The following is a 15,559-nucleotide window of genomic DNA, read 5'->3' as shown; positions in this document are numbered from 1 at the left end:
CCCAGAAGGGCAGACGCTGGTGGGAAGGAGCCGTGTAGCACTGGGTGTGTGACAGCAGCCCGGGAGAGTGGGCTTCTCAGGTTAGCAGCTCTGCTGCCATCCTGGAGCATATTCTAAATGCAGATTCCTGGGCCTAATCCTGACCGGCCGAGTCACAGACTCTGCACTAAAGTGCTCCAGATGGCATTTCCAGAAGTTTGAGAAGTGATGGATAGTTGACTTCCTGTCATTAAGGCAGGAAGCTCAGGGATCCCCAGATAACAGAAGTGAGGGGAGTGGCCTGGCCAAGGTGAGGGCCAGGAGGGCAGGCCTAGAGAAAGCCTGGATCTATGTAACCTCTCAGTATGGACCATCAGCAACTTACTGAAAGGTGGGCCAAACAAAACTAATCATTCTAGCCACCGGTCAGGCTGCTGGTATGTGCACTCTGGGTACCTCTTATTTGGACAAGAATGAAAACATTTGGCCATCCCATGTTTCAGGATAGGTGCCAGTACAAGCCTTGTGGAAAGCTTACCATCTTTGTCTTAAAAATACGCTGCTGAGCGACCTTTCGGGTCTGCATTTCCCTGCAGGTTACCCCTCGCCCCTGGGTGGCTCTGAGCATGCCTCTAGTCCAGTTCCAGCCAGCGGCCCAGCCTCAGGCCCTCAGATGTCGTCCGGTCCAGGAGGGGCCCCGTTGGATGGCGCTGACCCACAGGCTTTGGGGCAGCAGAACCGGGGCCCAACCCCGTTTAACCAGAACCAGCTGCACCAGCTCAGAGCCCAGATCATGGCCTACAAGATGCTGGCCAGGGGACAGCCTCTGCCCGACCACCTGCAGATGGCAGTGCAGGGCAAGCGGCCGATGCCCGGGATGCAGCAGCAGGTGCCAACACTACCTCCACCCTCTGTGTCTGCAACAGGCCCTGGCCCCGGCCCCGGCCCCGGCCCTGGCCCTGGGCCAGGTCCGGGAGCAGCACCTCCAAATTACAGCAGGCCTCACGGTAAGGCCCGCTGTCCCGAGCCCTTGGGGGAGGGAAGGGTCTCTTAGTGAACCACACATAGTGGGGGCAGCAGTGTCAGGCAGACCTAGGGAATAGCACAGTGCCCAGTGCTCAGGGCGCTCGGGTAGGCAGGGCTGCTATCAGGATACATGCTCGTTCTCCAGCTCCCCTCCACCCCCGATGCCCACACGGGATTGTTGGGTGCCCCCTGGAAATAGGACAGTCCACGGGATAGGTGCAGGGAGGAGAACAGAACATGTTTATCCTCTTGTTTGTTTCTCCTTGTGTTTAGGAATGGGAGGGCCCAACATGCCTCCCCCGGGCCCCTCAGGCGTGCCCCCCGGGATGCCGGGCCAGCCCCCTGGAGGGCCTCCCAAGCCCTGGCCTGAAGGTGAGTTCCCTCTGTCTTGGTCGTGTCTGTGCCCTGAGTCCCATGACGAACTTGTGCTGTATCTATCCTAAGAGGAGCCTGGCCAGGTAGACGGCCGAGGACACATCCTCGCTTCTTGGGGCCTTACCTGTTCTTGGTTATTTCCCAGATGCTTGGGTTGCTTCCACTCCACGGTTCTTGCCCACCCTTGTCCTGTGGGTTGCAGAGATTCTGGGGTCTCTAAACAGATAACAAGAAGAGAATGATATGAATGAATGTATCCCCTATGACTCCAGGGAGAGGCCACGGGGAGGCATGGCTGCAGCCACAGACGCAGTCCTTCAGGATGTGGTGCTTCCAAGCCTGGAGGTCGCAGCGACCCCCTGATCCTGAGAATCCCCACTCCCTGATGCTATGGGAGGCAGGCATCCTGACAGCGGCTCAGGGTTCTGTCCTCACCATGTGTGGCCTCTCTGTCTGCTGTCAGTGTAGTTGTTAGCAAGTATTTGAGGGTCACTTCTGTTGGGTTGAAGCAGTGGGAAAAATGGACTTGTTTCCCATCCTCTTAGACCGGAGGTTTAGTGAGGGGCACTGACAAGCTAATCGCTGAAGTCAGGTTCTGTTGGCATCGTGGCGGATGGGAGTCAGGCGGATGCCGGTCCTGTGAGGCCACAGCCCAGAAAGCCCGAGCTCAGGGTCGGCCCTCGGATCAGTGCAGGGCTTTAGGAAAGGGCTTGGAGGCTGAGATCTGGAAGGGGCTTGGACCTTGAGACAGGAATGAGGAGACCCCTGAGTGAGAGCGAAGCTACCTGCCAGTTCAGGGGGAGATGGGGAGGTGCGGCCCTCGCAGTTCGTGTGACCCCAGGGCAGTGAGCACCCAGCAGGCTTTTCCTTTCCATCTGGGACTGAGCTGGAGCTCAGTTGACCTGCTGCTTGACTCTCCCCAGGACCCATGGCGAATGCTGCTGCCCCCACGAGCACACCTCAGAAGCTGATCCCCCCTCAGCCTACAGGCCGTCCCTCTCCTGCGCCCCCCGCTGTCCCGCCCGCTGCTTCCCCCGTGATGCCGCCCCAGACGCAGTCACCAGGGCAGCCAGCCCAGCCCGCCCCCATGGTGCCGCTGCACCAGAAGCAGAGCCGCATCACCCCCATCCAGAAACCGCGAGGCCTGGACCCCGTGGAGATTCTGCAGGAGCGGGAGTACAGGTGAGGACTCCAGGGTGCCGCCCCCAACCCGCTCAGCCCCACACGTTGGTGTGGTTCACAGTTCTAAAGGCCAGTGGGGTTTGCAACCAAAAATCACCATCTGCCTCTCTCCCCAGGCTCCCAGTTCCCTGGTTGGCATGTATCCTTCCAGAGAAATTTTGTGCGTATACAGGCAGATAGGTGCAGGTAGCCCAGTTGTCCCTAAACGGTTCATGATGTATTTCCTCCCATAGCAACATTATGGAGATCATTCCCTATCTTTCCAAAAGGAGCTTTTCTTTTGCCTGGTTGCACAGTATTTTGCCTGGTTGTGATACCATCATTTATTCAGCCGGTGACCTGGCTAAATGGACATTACGTTTCTAATCAGTCGTTAAGACAATGCCGTAGTAAATATACTGTGTGTTTGTTTCTCATTTCACATGTGTACACATATGTCAGAATAAGTCCCTGAAAGTGGCATTGCTGGGGTACAGGGGACGTGCACAGGGAAATTTTGTAGATGCTGCAAAACTGCCCCCATAGGGATCGGGCAATGTGTGTTGGAATGAACGTGCCTGTTTCTCGTCGCCAACGCAGTGTATCCAACTTATGGTTCATCAGCACTCAACAAAAAACCCAAAAACCCCCCTGCAAGCTCTGCAGTGGCTCCTTCTCACATGTCAGTAATGCTGGCTGTTTTGCCAAGGCCTCCTGGGCGCCAGGCGCCGTGTGAGATGCCTGGGGCACAGCAGGTATGTGTGCTCCATCCCACACCGCCGGGGTTGTCTCAGAGTCACTTCCCAAGCACCTGACGCTTCCCGTTTCCCCACTGCATTCATAGCTTACACAGAGCAGGCCTCCCTTGGTGAATGTATGCTCCCTGAGGGGAGGGGCTGTGCCTCGTTCACTGTGTATCCCCAGATGCAGCAGTAAATCTGCCTGATGACCATCTAAGGTGCTTCCCAGCTGTGACAGTGCTTGGAGCTCCAGCTTCTGTACCCAGCCTCCCCCGCCGCCCCCCAGCTCCATCTGGATGGCTTTAAGATGGCCTGTCCAGGTGTCCTCATATCCCCTGCTTTCCCTGCTGTCTCTGTCCCATGTGCCCACCCGCCCGCAGCCCCTTGACTCTTGCTCGCCCTCCCTGACCCCTGTGTCCCATCGCAGGATCCTCAGCTCCCCTCCCCTCCCCAGCAATGGCTGCCCACCCCTCACTGTAACTCTGCCCCCTGCTCTGCACTTCCTCCCAGCCTCCCTGCCCTCACCCTTGCCTATACAGTCTGTTTCCCACACAGTACTTGGAAGTCTCTCTTTACACTTAATGTTAGATCTGTTCCCCAGGTTAAAACCTGGTGTGGGCTTCTCTGTCCCTATCCAGTAAACTCCGTTCAGTTCCGCATCTGCCCATGCTCTGTCCTCGCCAGCCCCACTTTCCTGGTTTCAGTTTCCGTTTCCTTAACAGTTTAGACCCATTTCTGCCCTAGGGCCTTTGCGTAGGTGATGCATGACTCCTTGTGCTCACCGAGGCTTCATTGCTGAGGTCACCTCCTCAGAGAACCCCTGCCCACTCCCTCACCTCCAGCCCCCTTCTCAAAGTACTTGCCATTCTGGAGTTCCCACAGATATTTTAACTCCTTAATGGCCTGTCTTTCTGATAAGGTGGTGGGCACACAGTAGGTGCTCAGTAAATATGTGTGAAAGACTGAGTAAGGGGATTATCTCTCTGAACTGCAGGCACAGCCTGTGGCATTGCTCTTGAGGGATCTCCCCAGTTTATAGATGAGGACACGGGCTCCCAGGCTAAGTCAGTTCCTAGGGCTGGGAGAGAGAGCCTGGCTCATGCCGCTGAGATGCCGTGAGCCAGCTGCACCCTGTCCGCTTTCCTGTGGCTCTGAGTGCTCGGTGGCCGCCATCGTTTTCTGAGCCATCTCCTGCCTCATGACCAGCATCTTCCTCTCTTAAAGGATGGATTCTTCTCAGCCTCCAGCTTTCAAGAAATGGTGTAGGCGGACTCCTCGTAAGCAGACCTCTCATTGCCTGTCCCTTTCTCTGTTTCTGCCTCCCAGGCTGCAGGCTCGCATCGCTCACCGAATTCAGGAACTTGAAAACCTTCCCGGGTCGCTGGCCGGGGATTTGCGAACCAAAGCAACCATTGAGCTCAAGGCCCTCAGGCTGCTGAACTTCCAGAGGCAGGTGGGCATAGGTGCAGGCCTGTTGCTTTAGGGAAAGGGCCCTTTCTGCCAATGCTGATGCTTAGATTCAAATAACTGTTCGTTGGGCAGTTGTTAAATGTACCTCAGCCATTAAAAGCAGCAGTGCGCACCGACACTCGGTAGCTCGCTGTGCCCTCCTTCCTCTCCATGCTCTGCACAGTGGTAGCACGTTGGCTGTTCCCTAAGGCGGCAGTTACCAGCTTGAAGCAGAAATGTACATGGGTCTATTATCTGAGGGTGCTGAACTCTTGAGTGACCCATAAGAAATACTGCTGTGTGGCTGAGCGAAGGCAAAGCTGGAGACCGGCGGGTGTCAGAGGACCTGCTGCTTGGTGTCCAGAAGCAGTGTCTCCTGCTTGCTCCAGCCTTGGGCACTTCCCCGGCGTCCTCCACACACGTATCTGTGCTCTGGCGTTTCGTAAGGCCCCGTGTGGAAGCAGTCGTGGTCTGCCTAGCTTGTACTGTAATTGTGCATGTTGTGTGGACCTGACCAAGGTGTACCCATCCCAGTTTCTCCTCTTCTTCCGAAGCTGCGGCAGGAAGTGGTGGTGTGCATGAGGAGGGACACGGCCCTTGAGACAGCCCTCAACGCCAAGGCCTACAAGCGCAGCAAGCGGCAGTCCCTGCGCGAGGCCCGCATCACCGAGAAGCTGGAGAAGCAGCAGAAGATCGAGCAGGAGCGCAAGCGCCGGCAAAAGCACCAGGTGCGTCCCCAGTGGCCGCGTGGCTCTCCATGCCAGCCCACCTGTGTACCTGGGTCCTCACCTCGCGCATCGTTGAGTCTTGTTTGTTTTGTGTCTAAACATGCAATTTTTCTTTTCTGTTTGTAATAGTATTTTAGGCACTAAGAATGTATTAGTGAAAAGAACTGAGTGGTAGGGTAAGACGGGCCATAATCCAGTGGGCAGGCAACATTGGGAGGTGATAGGATATAGAGGAGCATGAAGCAGGGGTGGAGTGTGACGGGGAGCTGTTGACACAGGATGGCTGGGAAAGTTCGTTCTGTGAAGGTGAGCTCTAAGCAGAGACCTGAAAGAGAGCCACATAGATATGTGGGCAAAGAGCTTTCCAGATTGATGAGGAGGTGCAAAGGCCCTGGGGCTGAAATGTGCCTGTGTGTTCTATGAAAGGCAAGGATCCCTTGGTAATCAGAGTGGAGTGAGCAAGAGGGAGAGTGGAAGGTGGTGAGGACAGGGAGGGGTGGCTGGAGCGTGCAGGTCCATTGGCTGAGGGGACAACTGGGCTATTGCTCGCAGTGAGGTAGGAGCCACGGACAGTCCTGAAGAGAAGAGGGACTGACCTGAGTTAGGTTTTTAAAAGAGCAGTCAAGGAGACCAAGATCTGTACTCAAGTAGGATTTTGATTGATTCTGTTTATTGTTCACTCATTTATATTTTCTTTGTTTTTTTTTGTTTTTTTAAGATTTTTTGGGGGAAGGGGAACAAGACTTTATTGGGGAACAGTGTGTACTTCCAGGCCTTTTTTCCAAGTCAAGTTGTTGTCCTTTCAGTCTTAGTTGTGGAGGGCGCAGCTCAGCTCCAGGTCCAATTGCCGTTGCTAGTTGCAGGGGGCACAGCCCACCATCCCTTGCGGGAGTCGAACCAGCAACCTTGTGGTTGAGAGGACACGCTCCAACCAACTGAGCCATTCCAGAGGCAGCTCAGCTCAAGGTGCCATGTTCAATCTTAATTGCAGTGGGCGGAGCCCACCATCCCTTGTGGGACTCGATGAATTGAACTGGCAGCCTTGTGGCTGAGAGCCCACTAGCCCATGTGGGAATCGAACCGGCAGCCTTCGGAGTTAGGAGCATGGAGCTCTAACCGCCTGAGCCACTGGGCCAGCCCCTCATTTATATTTTTTGAAGTTTTCCTATAATCAACATCTATTACTAGTATCATTTAACATAACAAAAAGTGGGGTGGCCAGTTGGCTCAGTTGGTTAGAGCATGGGGCTGATAACACCAAGGTTGCCAGTTCGATCCCCGTATGGGCCACTGAGCTGCGCCCTCATTAAAAAAAAAAAAAAGTCAACAATCAGTGTAGTCTACTGCTAATATTTGGGTATATGTATCATTCCAACCTTATTTTTTTCGGTATACGTATAGTAATCAAAAGTTAAATCGTGCTTTTTAAACATGTATATACACAAATTGACCTGTTTAAAGTATCGTGAAGCGTGATTTTTAATGTCTGCATTGTATTCCATCTCAATGTGTCCAGTGTCCAGTAGTTTATGTAACTGTTTCCTGCTTGGGGACATCTAGAGTATTCTCAACTTTCCGGTGTTAAAAATAACACTGGAATAGGCATTCTCGTACTTGAATTTTTCAGCCAGTCTCTGCTATTTCCTTAAAATTCCAAGTGGAATAACTTGGAGGGTGGGGGCATTTGGAAGCAGTTGATGTCCATTACAGCGTGTCTCAGCGAGGTTGATTGCCTGTCTGCGGTGTACAGTGGAGGGCCTCTCACCAGCTGCCAACACAATTTTATCCTCACACAGAGAATGCAGACCCACCAAGGCAAACTGTCACAGTACTGTTCTGATTATGTCCTCTTGGTTTTAAACAAGCTGCCTTGAAAGTTTTGCCTCTCTTGGGGAAGTGTGACAGTGACTCCTGTCAAGTAGTCTTGTCTTGTGTTTGTCGTTGCAGGAATACCTCAACAGCATTCTTCAGCATGCCAAGGATTTCAAAGAGTATCACAGATCGGTCACTGGCAAAATTCAGAAACTCACCAAGGCAGTGGCCACATACCACGCCAACACAGAGCGGGAACAGAAGAAGGAAAATGAAAGAATTGAGAAGGAGAGGATGCGGAGGCTCATGGTAAGATTCTGCATTTGTGACTTCGTGTCCCTTTGTATGCACTGGGGGTCGCAGGGACAAGAGACCCATCTTCCTGCATTACACTGAGTCGTTTTACTGCTCAGAGTTAGATGTGGGAGAGAGAGAAAGAAAGGGCTTGGGTTTCTTCTGAAAGAACTGGCCTCAGACCGTTGCCCGAATGGTCAGAGTGATGGGGTGACGTCAGCCGGTTAGCTGGCTGCTGCGTTCTCCAGCACATAGACGTACAACCCCTCTTTGCCGTCAGCTGCTGGTGGTGAGCCCCGAATCCCATACCGCACCCACTGTGCAGATCCTTCTCTGTGGGCAGATACTGCCAGGCACTGCTGTGTGTACGGGACACAGCAGTGAGGGTAGGACCCGCGCCGCCCTTGGGGCTGGTGCCAGCCCTGGGGAGAGAGAGGCCCGGGTGAAACCAACAATTAGTTTTGAGTGGTGGCAAGTGCACTGAAGGGAATGAAGCAGGATGAGGATGGGATTGACAGGGTGATACAGGAAGGGTGGGCATAATCCACAAGTGTGGAAATGTGGAGGAAGTGCCTCCTAGGGATAGAGGAACCAAGGGCAAGCATCCAAGATGGGGAAAAGCCAAGTGCTACGCACAGCAGGTGGTCCCTGCAATGGCGTCGTGCCCGGGAGGAGAGAAGTCAGTCCCAATGACAGGTCACGTGGAGCCATGACCCAAGGGAGGCCATGGGCAGGGCTTTGGATTTAATTCTGAACATGCAGGGGAACCATGGGAGGCATAAGCTAGAGGGTGATGTGATCCACCTTATTCTTAGAAAGCTGGGAGGGCTTTGCCCCGGGGGTCTGTGGGGGCCATGTGGCTTGGACCACGTGGAGAGAAGGGTTTGGATTTGGGGTGTGTCTGTGGGCAAAGGGGACAGAACTTGCTGTTGGCCTTTTTAAACATGTCAGAGCAGAGCTGTGTTCTGTGTAGCAGGTCCTCCAGGGCCTAGCCCTGGGCAGGAGTTGGGGAAATACTGAAGGGAGCATTGACGGTGGCGTGAAAGGCACATTTGGCACATAACAGCACAGTGCCGCAGTGCGTAAGCGCTACCTGAATATGGGTCTGGCTGCTGGTTAACAGCCCGCGTAGACTTCTCGTTCTGGTTTGCCTGCCTTGGGTGCTAATGGACGAGCATGTCTCACAAGCAAGCGCTGTAACCACACACCTTTGCAGGCCGAAGATGAGGAAGGATACCGCAAGCTCATCGACCAGAAAAAGGACAAGCGCTTGGCCTACCTCTTGCAGCAGACGGACGAGTATGTGGCTAACCTCACGGAGCTGGTGCGGCAGCACAAGGCTGCCCAGGTCGCCAAGGAGAAAAAGAAGAAGAAGAAAAAGAAGGTTCGCTGGGGCCTGGCCGCGTGCCTGCCCCTTGGCGGGATGGGAGCGTGTGTTGCCTCAGCTCCGCCATTAGGTAGTGACCGTGTCTCTCTTTACTTCCAGAAGGCAGAAAACGCAGAAGGACAGACGCCTGCAATTGGACCCGATGGTGAGGTGAGGAACCAGGGGTTTCTTTTCGTGGCAATATCAGCCCTGGAGCTTAGGTCTGTTTCATCTTTTAAATTTTTTTTTTTTCTGTAAACTATAAATGCTGTATGTGATGATGGTAAGAAGCCATGTATGTCCCCTGCCACCATCCCACCCCCTCCTTGATCCCACTACCCAGAGAAGCGTTGTAAATATTCCAGATCTTTTTATGTTCACGTGCCACATTATTGATTTTTCAGTTTTGACTTTAACAGTTTTAGACTCACAAGAGAGGTGTAAGAGCAGTACAGAGAATTCCTGCGTACTTTTCACCCAGCTTCCGTTTTCACGTATCATTTTTTCGCCCATTTCCGTAGTGTAGTGGTCATCACATTCACCTACCACATCTCATTTTTTCCTAAGCCATTTGAGAGTCATGTAAACATGATGGCCCTTTACTTCTGTATGTTCTAGTGTATGTTTCCTAAAAATAAGGTCATTCTTTTCATAACTGTACAATGATCAAAAACCGGAAATGAATATGGACACGATACTATGATCTAATCCACAGCCCTTATTAAGGTTTTGCCAGTTGTCCTGTTGTCCTTCACGGCAATAGACAGCCCCGGTCACACATCACTCTCGGTGGTCCCTTTCATCTCCTTGGAAATTGAACAGCTCCTCACTTTTTCTTGCCTTTTATGACCTTGGCATTTCTAAAGAGCACAGGCCAGATATTTCCTATAGTGGCCTCCAGTTCGGGTGTGACTAATGTTTCCTTGTGATTAGATTCAGGTTATGTGTTTTCTCAGGAAGACCCTGAAGTGACACTCTGTATTTCTTGGTGCGTCACATCGAGTATATGGCGTAGATTTGTTCCATCACTGGTGCTGTTGACCTTGATCCCTTGGTGTCGGCCAAGGCATGTCCCCTGTAAAGTTACTGCTTCTCCTGTTGTAATTATTAAGTACCTTGTGGGGAGATACTTGAGGCTGTGTACACATATTGTAAACTCCTCATACTTCCACCCACTGGTTTCAGCATCTATTGATTATCTCTGCCTGTATCAGTTTTTGCTTCAATGGTTACGGAATGGTGATTTCCCCATCATTCTTTTGGGTTTTGTAGTTGGCTTTCTGTAGGAAGGAAAAGCTTTTTTTTTTTTTTTTTCCTATTTGGCCCATGGGCTGTAGTTCTCCAGCTCCTGGTGCCGATTCCTGGATTCTCATTTAGTTTAATGGATTCACGTAGTTTAATCCTTCACTGTCATTTATGCTCAAATTGCTCCAGTTTAGGCCAGTAGGAGCCCCTTCAGATTGGCTCCTGCATCCTTTTGACATGTCCCCATCATTCTTTGGGGGCTTCCTGACTTCTTTGCACACCAGAATGGTTCAGGCTCACCGTCTGCTTTTCCTGCCTAAGCCCTGGAGTGAACCATTTCTTCATGGAACCCTGGCTCCTTTTCTTGGAGAAAGATATTTAGAAACCAGGGTCTAGGAGGGCTCATTGTTCTTGCAGTGTCATTGCTTCTAGGCCCTCTCAGTGGACAGATGTAGGAAATAGGTGTATGTGTGCTCCACATCTGCATTGCTAGCTATGTAAAAAACCTTGGCGTCACACTGATGCCAGCAGTTCTCACCCAGTACCATGGGGTTGTTTGTGTCCTCCTCCCTTTCCATGTTGAAACAGCAGAAACCTGGCTCCCATTAGCTACGATGTGTTTCCTTATTTGCTCAGTCCTAGAATATGCAGGATGTATATTCAGAATTGCTAGCGTGTTCCCCTCCGCAAAAGGAGTCTCCTAGCTAGAGGTCAGTTTTTGTTTGGCGATCTTCCTCCCGAGAGTCTGTGCTCCAAATACTGGGTACAAAAGTTACTTGGCATAGTTTCCTTCTTGTGCCCCAATGGTGTGGTTTGCTCTACCTTTGTTGGTTTTATTTATTCATTGTTTATTTATTTAGTGTGTGAAATACTAGCTTGTTCCAAAAGTCATAACCATACAAAGTGGCCCACTCAGAGAGAAGTGCTGTACCACATACCCATCTTTCCATAACATTCCTGCCCGCCTCCTGAAGGCAGCCGTTCCAATGTAGTACACTCATTTGGAAGAGAAATGTATAAAACTGAGATGTGTCAATAAGAAGCATGTCCTAGTATACATCCTCCCCTGACCCCTCCTCGTCCCACTTCCCAGAGGGAAACCATTAGTAACCATTGGAGTATTTGCTTCTGGTTTTTTCTATGCATGAGCCACTGGATGGTTTTCTTTTTCATACCTAGCATTGTATCTCAGACATCTTCCCACATTAGCTCATGGACGTCACTGAAATGTCATATTTCTTACAGAAAAAATATAAATGATAACATGAAAAGTAAGAAGCCTCAGGCACGCATGGTGATCCCTGGGTGACATCTTCTCTGTACTTCCCAAAGTCTTTATGCTTATATCCTCATTGTTTTTTTTTGGGGACTATTTGGGTTAATCTAGGCATTAGCTAGATTTTTCCCATTTAGTCGAATATCTTGAGACACTTTCCATATCAAGCCAGTAGTTCTATTTTCATTTTATTGTGTTGATATATTAGAATCAATTTCATCATTCAGACTGATAGCTCTTTAAGTTGCTTCCCATTTATAGTTGTTACAAAGATCTGCACTGAGCAGCTCTGTTCTTCCTCCCCTATTGTTGTCTATTTCCATTGTTTCCTTTTTCTCCTGTTGCAGACATTGTTGTAATGAGCCTCCTTGTACACTACCTTTTGATGCTCTCTTATCTTGGGCTGCCGTAACGGAATACCATAGCACCGTAGCCTGGGTGGATTAAATAACAGACATTTATGTTCTCATATTTCTAGAGACTGGAAATCCAAGATCAGGGTGTAGCAAGTAGCTAGGTTGGTTCCTGGTGAGGGCTCTCTTCCTGGCCGGTAGACGGCTGCCTTCTCCCCCGTGTTCTCACATGGGATGAGAGCATGAACTCTGGTGTCTTCTTAGAGGGACACTAATCCCATCACAAAGGCCCCTCCCTCATGACCTAATCTAACCCTACTCTCCCCACCCCCTCTCCAAATACAGTCACATTGGAGAGTTGGGGCTTCTGCATTTGAATTGGGGGAACACAATTCAGTCCATAGCAGATGAACACTTTTTCCTGTGGGCCATTTCCTAGGTGGTAACAACTAGTGATTAACTTGAATATATTTATTTCACATGATTTTATTTAAAATGTTGTATTGAATTTTTAGGGAAAAATATGGGGTGGCATTTTACTATAGTATAGTCATTGTAAGACTGTTTGGGACGTTCAAAGGAAACGTCAGTTCAGGGAATTCTGTTGGGCAATTACTGCAGCTATTCCTCTTGTTTAGTAACAGATGGCTGTGAATTGTCCTTGTTCCCAGCCAGTGGTTTTCAGCTTTGGCTGTACATCTGAATCACCTGGGGAGCTTTTATAAAACCCCAGAGCACTTGAATCAGAATTGTGGGGTGAGGGGGGGGGCAGGTGCAGGCATCAGCACCGTTAACCACTCCCAAGGCACACTCAGGGGTGAAAGTCACAGAGGGTTTGTGTGGCAGGGATTGTGCCACCTTCCATGGTGGGCCACTCTGAGGGTGAAATTGTCATCTCTATGCTCTGTGGGTTGTGTTGATGGTGAGATACAGCACTTTGGAGAGAGGAGGGGGAGGTACAAGTACCTGGAAGATGCTGTTAATAAAATTTGAGTAAATGTGAAGATATAATTGGCTTCATTAAACGTTTCATGAATTGGGTAGCATCTCATGTAGCAAGCAGCTAGATAGCCTGAGGGATTACACAAGATGGAAGGCTTTTATAGAAACAAGGGTGGGGCAAGGAAATCATCAGCAAGAAAAAGGAAAATTCACTGGAATAAAGTAAAAGTTCAGGTGATGACAGCTTCTCATTGGTTGAGCTGGGTTTCAGTTGGCTGGGCTTGTTGCTGGGCAAGAGGAAAACCTTTCTGTTTGGGTCGTAAAGTAGATGCACTTCCTGTTTGGGAGTGCAAGGTAGGTCTTTTCCTGTTGGGGTCTGTAATTGACTTATTTGGTATAATTGCTGTTGAGTGGTAGGGCATTAGAGCTCCCTCTATAGGCCTTCTGGCCTTCAATTTTAGTCCAATTTAATTGTATCCAATTTTTCCTTTATTAGTTTTCACAGTGAAAACTAAGAACTCCATCCTGATCCTGAAAGGATCAGGAAATTTGAAGGGGGAAATGTTCATCCAAAGTTGATATCTGAAAATGAGAAATCGAAGCATTCCATATTTGTTGCTAACAGGAAATTAGTTGTTTCATTTTTCAAATATTCTAGTTAGCTATTTAACAAAAAAGAATGAAACATCAAACACAGTATGGATGGAAGAAAATCAAGGGCCAGAGAATATGAATAGTACAGTCATTTGTGTAAAAGGGAGAAACCAGTCCTTGTTTCTTGTGCATGGAATTGGTCTGGAAGGATGCACGAGAAGCTGATACTGGTGGGCATCTGTGAAGAGAGAGCTGTCAGGCGGGGGGACAGGACGGGGGAGAATTCACACTTTATTCTACTCTTTCGAGTTTTGAACGATGAATATAGTACTTGTTTGGAAATGAAAACATGTATGTCAATTACCTCAAAGAAACTGCTGTCATCAATGGGTTATATATTTTTCCTGAATTATAAATATGCAGGTAACCCTTTTTCACAACTACTGGCCACGTGTGAGTGCCATTTTCTGGCCATGGAGTTGGGAGGGCACTTTCCCAGTTGGCCATGATTAGCGAACACCAGAGGTATGGACACCACCGAACCTACAGTCACACAGGTTGCTCTTTTTCAGCCTCTGGACGAGACCAGCCAGATGAGTGACCTGCCTGTGAAAGTGATCCACGTGGAGAGCGGGAAGATCCTCACGGGCACGGACGCCCCCAAAGCAGGGCAGCTGGAGGCTTGGCTCGAGATGAACCCGGGGTGAGTTGGACCTCAAGTTCCAGCTGCAAGTTCCAGGATCCTGAGTCAGCCTCGTTCCCTGGGAGCTGGCTGGCAGCTGGGGGCGATTTTGCTTGCGTTTGGAAACAAGCCAGTTTGCTAAGGAAAGTGAATCATGCCAGTCGGGGAGATTTATATTAAAAACAGTCATATTTTTTCTAGGTATGAAGTAGCTCCAAGATCTGATAGTGAAGAAAGTGGCTCAGAAGAAGAGGAGGAGGTAAGAATCCACTTCCTGCTGTTGAGGCCCTCAGCACTCTGTAGCGGTGACCTCTACCCCTTGTGCGTTTGTCACACCCCTGAATGCTGTGACCCTGTCGTACTCCGGCAGGGCATCATAGGGGGCAAGAGATGGGCAGAGGCAGAGGGCAGCCGACGCCCCAGGCCTGGTGGAAAGTTGGTGCTTTAGAGAAGCGATGTCCAATGCAGTAGCCTCTGGCCACATGACTTTTAATTTTAAACTGAATTAATCAAATTTGGTAGAATTTAATGTCCTTGATCATAGTTACTTTTCAAGTGCTCAACTGCCTCCTACGCCGTCCCCCCAAAATAACCAGTGTGAAGTTGTGAGCATTAGATCACGTACGTTTGCTTGTTATAATCTCTTCTTTGGAAACATCATAAATGGTTTTGTGCATATTCTCTAAGTCATTTAATTATGCCACGTTAAGGTGATGGCTATTTCCTCCCTGGTTGACAAAGCTCTGCTGGAGAGCCTGCTCCTCTGTCCGTCGTGCATTGCCTACTTGGGAGGGTAACTCAGGGAGCCCAGGGACAGAGTTTCTATGGCAGGCGTGCTTCGCAGTTAGCATCCGTCCAGCAAAGGGTTCTCCTGCTCTCCTCTTCAGCTGGGGTCAGTGTCCTGAGAGGCTTTTAAGGGCCTTCAAAAGCTTCGCCACTCCCATACATTTTTAAAAAGGACATTTTAATGGGCATTTCCTTGATTTCTATTAAGGTTGAACATTGTTTTAGGTGTTACCATTTAAGTTTCTTCTGTGAATGGTTTGCTTCATTTGCCTCTTTCTATTCAGTTGTATTTTCCAACTGAATTTTTAAGTGTTCTTGAGGTATTTACCTCGTCCTGAAGTCAGCTTTTGTTCACTTATACATATCTTTCTGTTTGTCCTGTTTTCACTCCCTTCCCTCCTTACCACTTTAGGTCATCTGGAATTTATTTGGTGTAGAATATGGGGTGGAGCTCTAACTTTTCCCCCTCCCAGTGGTACTAAGAGAATTGGCGTGCCACGTAACCCATCCCTTCTCCATTGACCTATGGTATTTTTGAAAAATGGTGTATTTGGTATTTATATCCACAAGAGTCCTTTTAGGATTACCTGTTCGGTTTCTTTTACCATTCTAATGATTCTTAGACCAGTGTAACATTTTGTTGTAATTTTTTTAACAGAGTTATGGAGGTACAATTTACATACCATAAAATGCACCCATAGTAAGTGTACAATTCAATGATTTTTAGTGAATTTTTGGAGTTGTACGCGTA

General features: G+C 49.7%; 1 protein-coding gene across 4 annotated transcripts in view; it reads left to right on the top strand.

Moving 5' to 3' along the window:
- SMARCA4 (SWI/SNF related BAF chromatin remodeling complex subunit ATPase 4) overlaps positions 1–15,559 on the top strand; it is an 85,331-nt gene that overhangs the window by 16,851 nt on the left and 52,921 nt on the right. For all 4 annotated transcript variants that reach the window (XM_074338171.1, XM_074338174.1, XM_074338173.1 and 1 more), the window contains 10 exons: positions 576–986; positions 1,279–1,377; positions 2,304–2,562; positions 4,608–4,734; positions 5,285–5,458; positions 7,406–7,579; positions 8,781–8,948; positions 9,051–9,101; positions 13,913–14,043; positions 14,224–14,281. In XM_074338171.1, coding sequence (XP_074194272.1) covers positions 576–986; positions 1,279–1,377; positions 2,304–2,562; positions 4,608–4,734; positions 5,285–5,458; positions 7,406–7,579; positions 8,781–8,948; positions 9,051–9,101; positions 13,913–14,043; positions 14,224–14,281 — 1,652 coding nt within the window. The remainder of the gene's footprint in view (positions 1–575; positions 987–1,278; positions 1,378–2,303; positions 2,563–4,607; positions 4,735–5,284; positions 5,459–7,405; positions 7,580–8,780; positions 8,949–9,050; positions 9,102–13,912; positions 14,044–14,223; positions 14,282–15,559) is intronic.

This window comes from Rhinolophus sinicus, linkage group LG07 (assembly GCF_036562045.2).
Source record: "Rhinolophus sinicus isolate RSC01 linkage group LG07, ASM3656204v1, whole genome shotgun sequence".
Taxonomy (NCBI): Eukaryota; Metazoa; Chordata; class Mammalia; order Chiroptera; family Rhinolophidae; genus Rhinolophus; species Rhinolophus sinicus.
This window is presented reverse-complemented; position numbering and strand designations above follow the sequence as displayed.